General features: G+C 47.8%; 1 protein-coding gene across 1 annotated transcript; it reads left to right on the plus strand.

The window, feature by feature from the left end:
• The first annotated feature begins 54 nt into the window (after positions 1 to 54).
• On the plus strand, positions 55 to 13748 carry LOC135396457 (uncharacterized). The gene is made up of 9 exons (XM_064627434.1): positions 55 to 245; positions 716 to 917; positions 2259 to 2362; positions 2451 to 2647; positions 4463 to 4631; positions 8042 to 8314; positions 8393 to 8537; positions 13141 to 13401; positions 13489 to 13748. The coding sequence occupies exons 1-9, from the start codon at positions 123 to 125 to the stop codon at positions 13611 to 13613; spliced, it is 1599 nt and encodes a 532-aa protein (XP_064483504.1). The 5' UTR covers positions 55 to 122; the 3' UTR covers positions 13614 to 13748.
• The last annotated feature ends 1116 nt before the right edge of the window (positions 13749 to 14864 follow it).

Consider the following 14864-nt stretch of genomic DNA (forward strand, 5'->3'; position numbering starts at 1 on the left):
ACACTTTTTCTTGCAAGTTTGGCTGAAAATAACGCTATAAAGATAACCGAGGGCAACGTTCAGCATAGCATCCCAAACGGTTGCACTGCTAGCATCACATAGTACCCCTTGAACTCTGTGCGATGCGCGCTCAGGTGAAAGACGGTATCATATATTCGCCCTACCCGGGTTTTGAAATTCGAAACTGCTCTTTCTACCAGATTTTGAAGGAATGCATGACCAAGTACGCAAACAAGAAGTTAGCGGTACGTATTCTTGTCGCAACTTAAGTCATTCTGATTTTAGCGCAAGTGATCGAGTGACAAGCTTAGATTGATATGTGATACATGTTAGACGCGTTTATGCATTTGGTAATTAGGAACTCATTTCAGGGCACGACGGCATTTTGCTTTTCCCTTTTTCATATCAGTTTACTGGCGCACCTTCACAGAAAAGCAACTTTAATGCACGCATAGCTCAGGTGTAAATGTTAAAACGGTCGTGTAAGTTAAGGTTATACATAATGTTTAATGGAACATGTTGGAAGCAAGAAGTACCGTGTGAAAGGGCAACGCACTCTGGCGAGCAGCGAAATTGAGTTTCGCGAAATCTGCCACCCAATGCACTTTCGCTTGCGATCAATACGAGGGCAACGCAGTAACGAACAAAAAGTATGTGTGGATAGTCGTGTAAATTTACACGTTATATATTTAACTCTCTTGTTTAATTTTCGCAGGTTGACGGCAATATCGAAATGTGTGGGTCTGAAATCTTGAGGAGCGCTGAGCTCTGTGCTGCCTGCCTCCAACAGCATGGAATCCTGCCAGGAGATTTTATCTGCGTGCACTTTCTGACAGGCCTCAATAATCTTGTCGTCATGCTAGGAGCGCTATCGTCTGGAGCGACTGTAGTACTGTCCAGTCCAACGTTTACTACGCGTGAGTATTGCGGCATCCATAATGACCATCACTTTTTGGTCACGTGACCACTCTCACGTGACGGACAAAAGTTACAGGCAAGACCTACACTCTTAAAAATGAACTTCACCGCATAGCACGCTCCTAGCCAACCATTATCTCGAATGATATCGTTATCTGCCCTGATTTGTTGAAAACAGTGGGCGTACGCCTTTTCTGTGACAATTATGAACAGCATAAGTGTCACAGAAATGGCGTACGCCCCCCGTTTTCAACAAATCAGGGCAGATAACGATATCATTCGAGATAATGGTTGGCTAGGAGTGTGCTATGCGGTGAAGTTCATTTTTAAGAGTGTACAGGGTGGTTAGCCCTATGAAGCTATCGCTCTAATATACTTCATAATTGACATCCTTGTTCACTACAATGTACACTCTTAAAAATGAACTTCACCGCATAGCACGCTCCTAGCCAACCGTAATCTCGAATGATATCGTTATCTGTCCAGGGGGCTTAATCGCTTCATCGTCGTTACGGTCGTTACAAGCTAACGAGTGGCGGGAAATTCAAAAAGGTGGGCACGTGACACTTTGCGCGTGACATGTACCACGGCCTTCACGTATCGCACGAAGAGCTTCGTACACGTGTTTTATCACGTGCCCACCTTTTTCAATGTCCCGCCCACCTTTTTGAATTTCCCGCAACTCGTTAGCTTGTAACGACCGTAACGACGATGAAGCGATTAAGCCAGTTAAAAATGGAGGCGTACGCCTTTTTTGTGACACTTATGCTGTTCATAATTGTCGCAGAAAAGGCGTATACGCCTACCGTTTTCAACAAATCAGGGCAGATAACGATATCATTCGAGATGATGGTTGGCTAGGAGCGTGCTATGCGGTGAAGTTCATTTTTAAGAGTGTATAGGCCAGTCATCCACCCTGAGCCCCTTTTTTTCAGTCCGTGTGTGTGTGGGGGGGGGGGCGTACTCAGTGTGTAGGGTAATTAGTGGAACGATGTCGTGCAATCGCAGGGCTTTTCATTGCTCGTTTAATCGTTCGGTGCGCTGCGGGGTTGAAGCGCTTTATGTTTTGCACGGGATCACAGATTCTTTGAAAACAAGTGCACGCACCGCCTTTTGATGAGGGGTGCTTTAAACGGAATGTTCAAAGACAGTACTTCTTTGCGGTTTCAGAAGACACTCAGAGCCTCGTGATGAATGGCAACAACTTTATTTTAATGATGATATGTGGGGAGTTTCATGAACAACACCAACTACCAACAACATTTAATGGCAGTTACCCTGTAGAAATAGCACAGTACAAGAAGTTAAGAATGATGTACCGCTCTTCATAATCTTGATAGGGGAGCTGCTATATCAGCTGACCGACACGGGAGCACCGTACATCATCACGGATCGACACAACGCTCAGAAAGTGCGCGAAGCCTTGGAACGCTTTCCGATAAAGGCGAGTAGGAGAACATCAACGTGTCATAGCATTGTGTGCGATTGATTTTTCCACCACATGGACAGGATATCTGTTTTTGGCATTACAGAAGGCGTTTAGCGTGGATGATGTACCGGGGTTCACAAGCCTCAACGCCTGTGCAATGGACGGTACTTTCAAAGAACACGAGATAGCCGACTCTAGTGAAGAAGTCCTGGCAATCTTGTATTCCTCTGGATCAACCGGTCTTCCAAAGGGCATGAATATAACGCATCGCAATTTCTACTGTTCGTTGCACACGCTCAAGTATGTAGTCTCTCTCGTGTCAATAACGTGTGGGAGGCATTTGTACACTATCAAAGCCACAGCTCTTATAATACCTGGAAACCAAGATGGCAAAGAGGTCATCTCAACAAACGAGTCGTCATGATACATACGGTAGCCCTAACGTTTTGCGAAAGGTATCGCACTATCTGGAGGCGGGTCCGCACACCGTTTTCACATATCGCAGTGGAACGTTTACACGGTACAAAAACCCATGTTTACGAAGTACAAGGAGCACCTCAAGAACTCCATGATAGCACACAAGACAAACGTGCTTCACACATGAAGCCTATAGAGGACAAACAACAACAACAAAAAAAAAAAAAACACGGATTGGATTGGATACCGGGAATGCCGAGGCAGAACGGAGTGTCATTTAAGAGCTCTATCTGCGTATCAAAGCGAGTTCCTGACGTGGACGCTGAAAGAGGGCATCGCGTCCCTACACTCTTAAAAATGAACTTCACCACATAGCACGCTCCTAGCCAACCATCATCCCGAATGACAACGTTCTCGCCCCTGATTTGTTGAAAACGGGAGGAGGAGCCTATTTTGTGCCGTGCATAATGGCACAAAATAGGCTCATCCTCCCGTTTTCAACAAATCAGGGGCGAGAACGTTGTCATTCGCGATGATGGTTGGCTAGGAGCGTGCTATGTGGTCAAGTACATTTCTAAGAGGGAGGTACCCGGGTTCGAATCCCGGTGCCGACTGTGCTGTCTGGGGTTTTTCCTGGGTTTTCCTCAGACGCTTTCAGACATATGTCGGCACAGTTCCCTTAGAAGTCGGCCCAGGACGCACATTCCCCCAGGGCGTGAGTCGTGACGTTGCCCACATACGTGAGGCCGACAACGGCAAGCCCTATCACCACCACCACCACCACCACATTTCTAAGAGTGTACAAATGATTGCTTTCGATCATTTCTCTTTCTCTCTCTCTCTCCCACAGCCTTTCTTCTAGCCACGCCCTCAACGTTTTCTGTACTCAAATCAGAACTTCACCACATAACCCGCTCTGTGTTCTTTCCCCTTTCCTTTTTTCATATTTTTTTTCTTCCAATAAATCCCCCCCCCCGCTCTGTGTTATCGGCGAGCTATCGCTTTTCACTTCAAATCAAAAGCGATAAGCCAGAGAGAGAGCGCGGGGCCACGCCTTTTTGTGACAATTCACATGTTCTCTGCGAATCGCCACAAAAAGGAGTGCGCTTCCCATTTGCGACAAAATCGGGAAAGATAGCGATGTCACCGTGAGATGCGATTCGTTCTGATCATGTTATGCAGAGCAGCTCTGTTTCTGTACCATCGTGCCCTACTACTACTATACGCTCTTTCTTCACCCGTTCTTGGAACTTTTTTCTGACGCGAAAGACATTTGAGGTCCTGCAGTTTTTTTTTCATATCGATTGCATCGCTTCGCAATCAACCCAACCCAATTTTATTTCACGTATACTGGCATGGTATGGGAAGCGCAGTAAGTTGCTAAAACTCGTGCCTTGAAATACTCCCTCTTGCAGTACAAGTGATGAAGTACGGTGAGTAAGGTCCACCGTGTACAGCATGAGGGAGCATTGGAAGGCACGAATTTCAGCCTCATACCATGCCAGTACGCGAAATAAAATTTGGTCATGTTTGGCTAGGAGCGTGCTATGTGGTGAAGTTCATTTTTAAGGGTGAGCACGACAAAGCGCCTGTCGTGTCGTTTCGCAGCAGCACCTTGAACAAAGAAGTGTGCACATTTTTTTTCGTCACACACACGTTGATTATGGCTCCAAGTCAGTAACTAAATACTTATTCCAGAAACCTAAACCTTGTCGCTGAGGACGATGTTCATATGGCATGGAGTCCTATCACTCATGTCTCCGGTTTTGGTCTCACTCTCAAGAGCCTTCTGCTTGGAGCAAGATGTATCATTGAGGAGCCGAGCACACCAGTACACGATATCGTAAAATCTGCGAATCTCCACAAGGTTTGTGCCGTTTGAATGGTGTAACCCTTGTACATGAAGGAAATTAACTATTTTGAAGCTGGAAGATTGGCGAAACAGAATAACTCTTAAGAAAAATGAAGGTAGCCTGCAACATTGCAAGACGGAAATATCTCAGTCGTCGGAGAAGCAAGACAGCGGCGAAAATCGAACCCGCACATCCCGATAACGGGTTAGCGCGCTTGACAGACACAGTACAGAAAGAGTGAGAAAGAAGCATGCTCCTGGAGTCTCTAGGAATAAGCTAGCTAGGAATAAGTCCAGCGCCACCCAGTCCAAAAAAAAAAAGGAATTGGTCCAGCTGGACATTTTCCCGTTCAAATCAATTGGAATTCTAGTTGCGTTTTTGTCACCCACTGGGCTGAAACCATTTGGAACCAATTGGCCCCCTCATTACAAATGACTGACACGCTCAGGCTTACCAAATGATCCCATACTAGCTAACCAACTCAATCCAAATGGTTATACCAAATGGTCCAGGTGGACTCAGTAAGGTCTCCAATTGGGAAAAAATAGCCGTGCCGGGTCTGCCACGGATGGCTACAGCTATTGTTTCATCAGAGCATATCACACAGGAACATATGAAGGAGTTAACAACTTATTTATTGTACATTCGGACTAGTCTTGTTGACTAGAATTGCTCAGAACAAAGTGCTTTGCAATGATCATTTCCACCCCAAAACAACACAACAGGTTTTTATTAAAAAGCTATGAGCTATCTGGCATAAGGCGATGACACGTCATAAGGGGGGTTCAGATAAACATACATATCTATCGAGTTAATATCACCCACCTTAGTTCGGATTTGAGAGTTGAGGAAATTCACAACTGTCCTACACGGGCCGCTTGTCCTTTTTCGTAACTCGGCTGGCGCACGGGTGCGAAGAGGAGTTCTACGCATAACAGAGCAGCTCACACGTTCTTACACGGTTTGAAAAACCAGACGAAACGCTTAATTCATGGCGCTACACGATCGACGCGATTGACGCCAATACGCCAACGGAAACGTGTTGAAACCGTTGAAAGTTTGAACCGTTGAAAGTTGTTTCAACTGGAAACAGATTCTGACGTGATGCCGATGCGCTGCGTCAGACATGACGATGAGAGCATCAAGTTTCGGTTTCAAACTGAAGTGAGGACAGCGAAAGCTTTGCTCGTGCTATGTAGAAACACGAACTTTCTTTGTCACTATCATTTTATATTCTATCCAGCTGTGGCTATGAAAGCTAATATACGCGTTCTCAGCTAGTTTTACCGAAAAATCTCGCTCTTCGGAGGACGAACTAATCTTGAAGTATAAAATACTGACGAAACTAATTAAATTACTGTTGCTTATGGACGCATTAACAGTTTAGGTACACATGCACTGACTAATTGTATTGAAAATACTGAGCCACACATCCCTTACTTTACAACTCTGCATTGGAATCAGTTGTCAATTGGGCCAACAGTAGCTAATTGTTGGAGACCGAGAGATCAAATGGAACTGGAGTTCCCTATCAGAACGACCAATTGGATCAATAATGTCCAAATGAGTGTTCAGTTGGAGTGCATGAAACAAAATGGACCTTCCAATTGGTGCTCAACTACCAACTGAACAGTCCAATTGGATTGGACTGATTGGACTGAACGATCCAACAGGTTTTGATATGGGACCTGTTGGCTCCCATTCGTACCAATTAGAAATTCCAACTGGACCAATTCTTTTTTTTTTTTTCAGCTGGGTATCGTAATATGGACTAGCGTCACAGCGGATGGTCCAGTTTGACCACATATAGCTTTACTCGCGGGCAGCTATCTGTTCGGGCAAACATGCGTCCCCTGTTGACTTCGTGCGAAACAGAAGCGACATCTGTCAAAAAAAGAAAACAGACGACCACGGAAGGCGTTCCGATTGCCAGCGGCAGCTGTTAGATACTTTTGCTGACACTGACGAGAATTTTGACATTGTTACCAGGGATGTGCAGTAGCTAACTACTTCTAGTTAAACTACTGCATGTTAGTTAAAGAGTAATTAGAAACTACTTGCAAAAATGGTAGTTACAACTACTAGTTAAACTTTTTGTAGATAACTACAGTAGTTAGGTTACAGCGGGCTACAACTACTTCGCAGTTTTTTACTTAGCCTTCCGTGTGCTTCACGGCCTTCTTTCTTTGTGCTTATTAGCGACAACTCTGACAATTTTTTCGTGTTGCGCATCACAGTCATGCACAAAATATCAGCATCAGGCAGCAAAAGCTCATTCAGGGAGAGAATTGTATAACGCACTGCAATGCTAAACACAGGTGCACAGAGACGCTTGCTTTGCCTGGCGCAGGAACGCGAAGCGCGTTGGGCGAGAAGGCGTTTCGACGGGGAGTCAGGACAGTATCCGATGTGTTGCAACAGGACCATCGGCTGTCGGAGCATTGGTCGAACAGGTTGAGTTTTGTACCCTTGTCACAAGGGCGACGCTTAATCGCCGTTACCCGACCACACCGCGGTTATCGTGAACCACGGTTGGTCGTGGTCACACTGCAGTTTGTGACATGTTTGCAGTGACCACGTGCTTGTGGCATAAGCGCCGGGTATATTTTGATTAGTCTGTATATTATGGAACGAAAAGGGCATAATGGTAATTAAAAAGCTTAAAGCTTAATAATCATTAAATGCACGGTACGCACATGATTATTTGCGGGAAATGCCATTACAGGCGCATTGACGTCGGGAAATCGGTATCGTGATATGGACTAGCGTCACAGTCCATCCTGAACAACCAGTCCAGTGTCCAGCCTGAACAACCTGAGAAACTGAGATAGCGCACGCGCAAAACACAAGCCGAGCTTTCCTCATTGCGCAGATCCACCACGCTATCCCTTACGTACGCAAAGGCGACAGTGTACGTTATACTAAAACTCACTAATCAGGGCACATAACGATCGACACACGCAGCGCATTCAGAAAGCTTATGCCCCCTCCGTCGTCCGATTAGAGGCCATGACTGTATCACTGCATGACATATCACTACATCAGTATTGTATGGAAGGGCGCGTGCCGTGCTATGATTGTTCCGAGTGTGGGAGCTCACTGTCTTCTCGCTCCCCATGTACCCAAGCGCTATTTCTACGCCTAAGCGTTCATAGGTATAGCGACGCTCACAAAATATCAGAGTAGTTACAAATGTAGTTAAACAACTATGTCCTAGTAGTTGCAAAGTAGTTTTCAGTAGTGCGGCTGGGATGTAGTTACACTAGTAGTCAAACTACAATTTGATGCAGTAGTTAGTAGTTATAGTTACACTACTAAAAAGTAGTTACAGCACATCTCTCTTCCGTGTGTTTTATATTTCTTCTAAAGACGTTAATCGATAAGATACTGTTGTTCTGGATGTTTCAACACTGTTCTATCACAGGTGACTTTTTGGGCGGGATTTCCTGTAAAACTTCAAGTTCTTATGAACGAAATGGAAAAACAAAGGCTACGTCTAGATCCAATCAAGAAACTTGCCATTGGAGGCACATCAGTTCCAGATGCTCTAGGACATAGGCTAGTGAAAGTGTTCCACCCTACGACACTCATCAACGCCTACGGACAGTCGGAGACAATGGGCCTCCTGACTTCAACACCCGTTGGCGAGGTCACTTACAGCAATGTGGGCGTGCCAATTGCGAACAACCAAGTTAAGGTAACAATCGACGCAGTCTCTGCGTGCTTCACAGAATATTACAAAAGAAGGATTGGTTAAGGATTCACTGTCGTTCAGATCATAGATCCCGAAACCGGAATGATGCTAGGATGCGGTGAAAGAGGAGAAATATGCGCCAGAACACCAGCCATGATGAAAGGCTACTTCAGACGACCAGAAGCCACTGAAGCTGCTATGACTCCCGATGGTTGGCTAAGGACAGGTAGTCCAAGTCGTTCTTATCGCTGAGTGACTCAAAAAAGCCAACATGTGTGCATCAAGTATTCCGTGACTAAGTCTTAAAGGGACTATGAAACGATTTTTTTCTTCGTTTCGTTCGAAAGAAGACATTTTTCTGAGTCTAGAACCGAAATTTTACTTTCGTCGCGCGAGCGGATTTCTCGGGAGCGAATTTAAACGGAGCGGCGAAGGGAGGACAGCTGGCGCCACGCCGTGGCGAGCTGCCGAGCGGAGACACAACGGGTAACTTGACGCGACCACGGCCGGCTCAGCAACACGTCATCGTGACGTGTTGCCGAGCCGAGGAATCCCGCCAGGAGCATGCGCCGTAGGATCCGGCGTATGCGTTCATCGGGAGTGGAAATCTCCATGACAGCAGCTTTCGCGCGATCGGCAGATTTCGGCAGTGGCGGCAGCCACAGCGCGAGCTCGCGGCATTACTTGCCATTGTGCAACACCGGTGACGTAACGGGGAACCGAAGTGCGGTCCGTACAGTACACCATCGGCAGGGAAATATGCGCGGGAGAGGAGGAACGCGGAAGAGACATTTCCAGCGCGCGCTCCTCGCAGAGTGGAGCGATTTCGTCCGGGAAAATTTGTGGCATATTAGTTTCTTTGCGGGAAGAACAGTTTCCATCGAAAAAATGTATGGGGGTTCGGGAAATTTCATAGTCCCTTTAATAAATATCTATGTAACTCTGTAATGATCACCATTTACGAAGAAACGTCAAAGAAACTTTACAGACAGCGTGTTACAGTCGCTGCAGTCCCTTTATTCGAAACTAGATGCTCGTTCGCCATGCATTAGATAAATAAGAACCCGCCCTCTTAGTGTGACACTGAATCTGAACGAGAATAATTTTGAGAACTGTGAGAAGCATAAGGAGGAGGAGTGCCATTGGGAGCAACCCGAGAGGTCTGCCTGCCTGATTAGGCAGGCATGTTTCTCGGGAAGGGAAAGGTGGTGGAGAGGAAAGGGTGAAGTGGAAGACCGAGCGGAATCCGCTCGGGGGGAGGATAGCTGCGTCCATGGGCCGACTTCAGGGGAACTGTGCCGGCATACGCCTATTACACATCTGAGGGAAACCCAGGAAAAACCCCAGACGGCACAGCCGGCCCGCGGATTCGAACCGCGGACCTCCCAGTCTCCAAGCGCACGCGTTACCGCTGCGCCACCGGAGCTGGTAAGGTACATGGTACAGACTGAGTTGGCCAGCGTTAGCCAGGCCTATCTTTTTTCCTGTGAGAGGGTCCTTCATGGTGTAGGTATTTCTGCCCTGCCCGCCAATTATACAAAATGGTCCTTGGGGTCGAGCAGCCAGCTTGGCTGAAACAGTACGGGAATACCACCGGCTCGATTCTTCCGGTGACAGTGGTGAACGGGTCATGAAGAGATGTGGCAGTGTTGGCGTCGTTCATCTCATCTGTCTGTTGGGCAGCGGCCGGTACCGAAGTGTCCATGGTGTTATCAGTAACATTCATATCTTGCGGATTGTCGGCATTGTTGGCAGGGCTTGCGGGGACCTGTTGACCTGTAGGAAGCGTCACGCAGACATCGGCCCTCGCGTCCAGATTACGGCGGGAGGTCCATGAAACGTTATATTCCTCCTTTAAAAAAAAACAAAAAAAAAACAGATTAGTTGCAGATTAGAGAATGTCATGCTTGCGGTTGAGTCCTGGAATATAGGGTGCATCTGACGACGCACGTGCGCCACCTTTTCCGCACCGGGGACTGGCTCCACAATCCTGTTATAGAATTCCGCTATGACATGAATAAATTGCTTCAGGTTCTCGGCTGGGTGCTGAGTCCTTTCTTCCAATTCTGCCTTAAGCCTGTAGACTTGACCAACGAATGTGAATTCCTGTGTAAATTCACTCACAAATGTTGTCCAGTTGTCAATGCCGCCGAGGAACCCCCACCACTTCTTGGCAGAGCCCTCCAGTGACGCAGGTAGCATTTGGATTCGTCGGTCGTTCGTAATACCCCTAATGTCGCAATATTCGCCGTACCGCTCCAGGAACTCTTGTGGGGACTGCGGACCTTCATATCCCGAGACTGGGGATCCCTTGATGATTAGCGATGATCCCGTATGCTCTGGCCTCTCCATGTTGTTAGGGTTAGACACCTCTACCCCGTTAGGCCTCGCCGTGCCGTCCTCCGGGTTTGGTGTGTTTGTACCTGCCATCTCAACGGTTGCGGTGAGCAGAACCTCTCGGACTGGGGCGGCCAATCGCTCTCTGTCAAGAGCAGTTCCTGCAGTCGTCGCCAGTGATCTCTGGACCAGCTCCGGCGGGATGACGGCTTCGGGAAGTGTTGCTGCACCTTGCCCTTCCACTTCGGCCATGTCCGCGGTTTCAATTCGACAAGCCCCCGCTTGTCACGACGTACTCTTTATTTACACTATCGTCCCGAAGTCGCGCGCATTTAGTAATCCACAACACCACAACACCGCAGCCGCGCACATCCCGGTATCCGTTCAGTCCATCGTCCACCGTTCATCGTTCCGTCCTCACGTGCTTGCACCGCCACCCCTTCCCCTGTCGCCACTTTCTTCCTCTCTCCCCTTTGCCGTTTCCCTTTCCCTACCGAAGTCCCGCGCCTCCTTCTCTCTGCTGGGGTCGCTGAGGTCGTCGTCTTCGTCGTCTCTCTCTCGTGCCCCTCCTCACAATACTCCAGCGGAAGATGCGGAAAACGTCAGAGCTTTTCACTGTCACGAGAGCGCGAGCGCTCAACGTCGTGTCTTCACGTGCACTGTTAACGTGAGAAATATTCTGCGACACAGCCACAAGACCTTCCGTAGCAGACGACTGGAAAAGACGCTGACGCTGTCATCTGTTAAAGGGCGAAACGCATTGGACGTTTTCTCAGCGTCAAAACGTCGCGCGTACGCCATGGCCTTACACACGCGGCGAAGAAACGCCAGCGAGGCCACCACCCGAAACGCATGGGACGCGTACGGAGCGAGTGACGCACGCCACTGTTGCTATATTCGTCGACCACAAATATCTGTTAGAACGTGCAGATGCTCTTCTTTCCTGTGGTTCCTGCGTTCCTTCATTCCAGATACCATTAAAATGTTCACGTAAATTTAGTGTGATGGATAATGTACCAAAAATTTATGCGAGCTGCTCATACGCCACCTTGTCTGCCGCACGACGGCCATGGTTCTGTCTAGTTCTCGGAAAACGCGCCCAGACGCGCGTGAATATCTGTAGTCCACAGATTCCGGCGTACGCCCTCCGCGCGCGTTGAGAAACTTGTTTTGACGAGGTCACACGCACGCCGAGCGCGCGCGCGTCCTGAAAACGTCGGAAAAACGCTACGCATGAAGCGTTTTTCCTACGTTCCGACGTTCCGACGACAGAACCATGACCGTCGTGCGGCAGACAAGGTGGCGTATGAGCAGCTCGCATAAATTTTTGGGGCATTATCCATCACACTAAATTTACGTGAACATTTTAATGGTATCCAGAATGAAGGAACGCAGGAACCACAGGAAAGACACGTTCCAACAGATATTTTTAGTCGACGAATATAGCAACAGTGGCGCGCGTCACTCGCTCCGTACGCGTTCCATGCGTTTCGGGTGGTCGCCTCGCTGGCGTTTCTTGGCCGCGTGTGCAAGGCCATGGCGTACGCGGGACGTTTTGACGCTGAGAAAACGTCCAATGCGTTTCGCCCTTTAAGTGTCACCTGCTAAGTGCGCAGTACGCCACTCCCGATGTTTCGGCACCGTGTGAATGCTCAACATAACACGGGGCGGAACTATGCTAACATAGCGGAACTTCAGCTCTGTGAGCAGTTTTTTGCGTTTTCTTCCACTAGAATCTTCCGTGAGGATATCCATCGTGTGAATACACGGTAAGGAGCAATAAGGGAGTAACATTTAGCGTTGCTCGAAACCCTACTTCATTTATGAATCAGTCTACCAGGAGTGCACAACACATGAGTGCACATGATGCACAATATTTTCGCTTTCCGTTTTCGTCTCACTGTACTAACCAAATTGACAAACACGTCCTGAAAAAGTAGCCATGAGCGGTGCGGAGTGACATTAGAGGCCCGGCCCGATCTCCTGGCGCGACTAAATTAGGTCCGTGTGACGTGAGGAGCGGCTGTTGGGTCCTATTTATCATTGAAAACTCGCCTGTACTGACATGGCGCGGCGCTACTTCCCAGGAACACACCAGCACCACTCCGGGATCTTCGAATGAGTTGAGGTGTTCCTGGAGGGCGTGCACAGACCTCGCGCACTACAGATAAGTAAGATCCCAATTTTTGCGCATGAGATGACATGTTATCTCTTGCGCAGTATGCGGCACACACAAACGAAGAATTTATAGAGATGCCCCTCACCGCTCCTTTAATTGGTATTCATATTCTGCACGTCCGCCACGGCTCGAAGAGCAGCAGTGAAATCAATTTATCATCTCTTACATTGTAACCTTTCGCGACACCAGCGCTGCGTATCTGCTGTGGACAACTGTCTGATACCACAGGCATGTTTCCCCACGACGGACAGTACTGGGAACGCGCGCTTCCTATGAGAGCTACAACGAGCGACTTGCATGCTTTGCTTTGCAGGGGATGCCGGTTACTACGATCAGGATGGTAGATTGCATGTTGCTGACAGGCTGAAGGAAATGATCAAATGCCTGGACATGCAATGTGCCCCTGCAGAACTGGAGGAGATCTTGTTGAGCCACGAAGCCATCGCGGAAGCATGCGTCGTAGGTGTCCCGCACTCCGATTATGGCGAAGCTCCAAGGGCTTTTGTTGTCCTAAAGCACCCACATAAACAGGAAGAGGTGTCAATAGTGCAGCAGCTCCAAGACCTGGTTGCCAGTAAGCACGTATTCATGTTTATTTATTTTTCTCTGTAATGAAGGTATGATGCAATACATTCTCCGTAACGACATTGTGGGATTTCAGAGCAAACGGCTGTATACAAGCATCTGTATGGTGGCGTGTTCGTTTTGGAAACCTTGCCTAAAACTGGAAACGGGAAGATAGACAGGAAGCAACTGAGAATGACGTGCAAAGCTGCTGCAGATTAGGCGCAACATCGGGCCGGAGCACATCGGGGACTGCGTCTTCACTAGTCTAATTCTATTGATTGATTGGTTGAAAAATAAAAACATGAAAGGAGTGTCCCGCCAAGGTCGGGACAGCCTATTATCTTCAGTCACTTATCTCCTTGATCCCCTTGTCCTTTCCTTGATCTCCTTTCGCATATCCTTTCTCTTTCTCTACAAGGAGCAAGGAAACACAGGAGCGGCACAGGAGTTAAGCCCAAAACGCATGGGACGTTTTGCCTGCATCATAACGTCGCGCGCACGCCATTACCATGCACGCGCGGCGAAGAAACGCCTGAGAGACGACCACCTGAAATGCATGGGACGCGTACAAAGCGAGTGACGCGAGCCAATGTCGCTATACTGGTCGACCACAAATGCCTGTTAGAAATTGCTGATGCTCTTACTTTCTACAGTTTCTGCGCTCATTCATTCCAAATATAATTGAAATATAGAAGTAAATTTAGTGTGGTTGATAGTGTCCTAAACATTTATGCGATGAACTCATACGCAACCTTGTCTACCGCACGGCGGCTATCGTTCCGTCCACACCTCGCGCCCGGTCAGGATCCTGCCAGGTGAGCACATGAAGAAGCATTATTGTTGTTTCGAGAAGCGCTGTACGTGCATATACACGCGTTTGCGGTTATTCTCATTTACGCATACTTCAAGCGGTTAGCTTTGGATATGATGCGATGCCTAGAGCGAAAAACAAAAAACTGTCAAGCAACTACATGAGATAGTTTGCTGGTGCATAAATGATATTGTGTGATTTTCAGCGCTGTTGCTGAGTGAACATCTGTCCGCATTGGTCAACATCGACTGAGCTGGTACACACTCAAAATAGTAAGCACGTGCCTTGCTGCTTCTGATATTGGACGTGCGAATTTGAACAGTGTGCACCACTGCACCTCATGTAGAGGCACGAGTTTGTCGCATGATTTCTTCTTCCCATATTTGGATGGATTCTGGAGCTATGTGGTTTGTCTGGTGGGCACTTGGGCATGGTTTTTGGGCTTGCTTTCTTGCTTGCTTCTGATTGCATTTCGAGGTTGTGCATTTGAACATGGTGTTGCAGTGAGCTCTGGGGCTTGATGCTTCACAGTTTCATGCATGCTTGGGATACCGGCCAGTTCTTGTATAATATCCTGCATACGTTTTTGTGTAACATCTACTTAAAATGGGAGCCATTTTAGAGGTACTTACATGTCTGGAATTTTGTGACGTGAAGCT

Source organism: Ornithodoros turicata, chromosome 6 (genome assembly GCF_037126465.1).
Source record: "Ornithodoros turicata isolate Travis chromosome 6, ASM3712646v1, whole genome shotgun sequence".
In the NCBI taxonomy this organism is placed as follows: Eukaryota; Metazoa; Arthropoda; class Arachnida; order Ixodida; family Argasidae; genus Ornithodoros; species Ornithodoros turicata.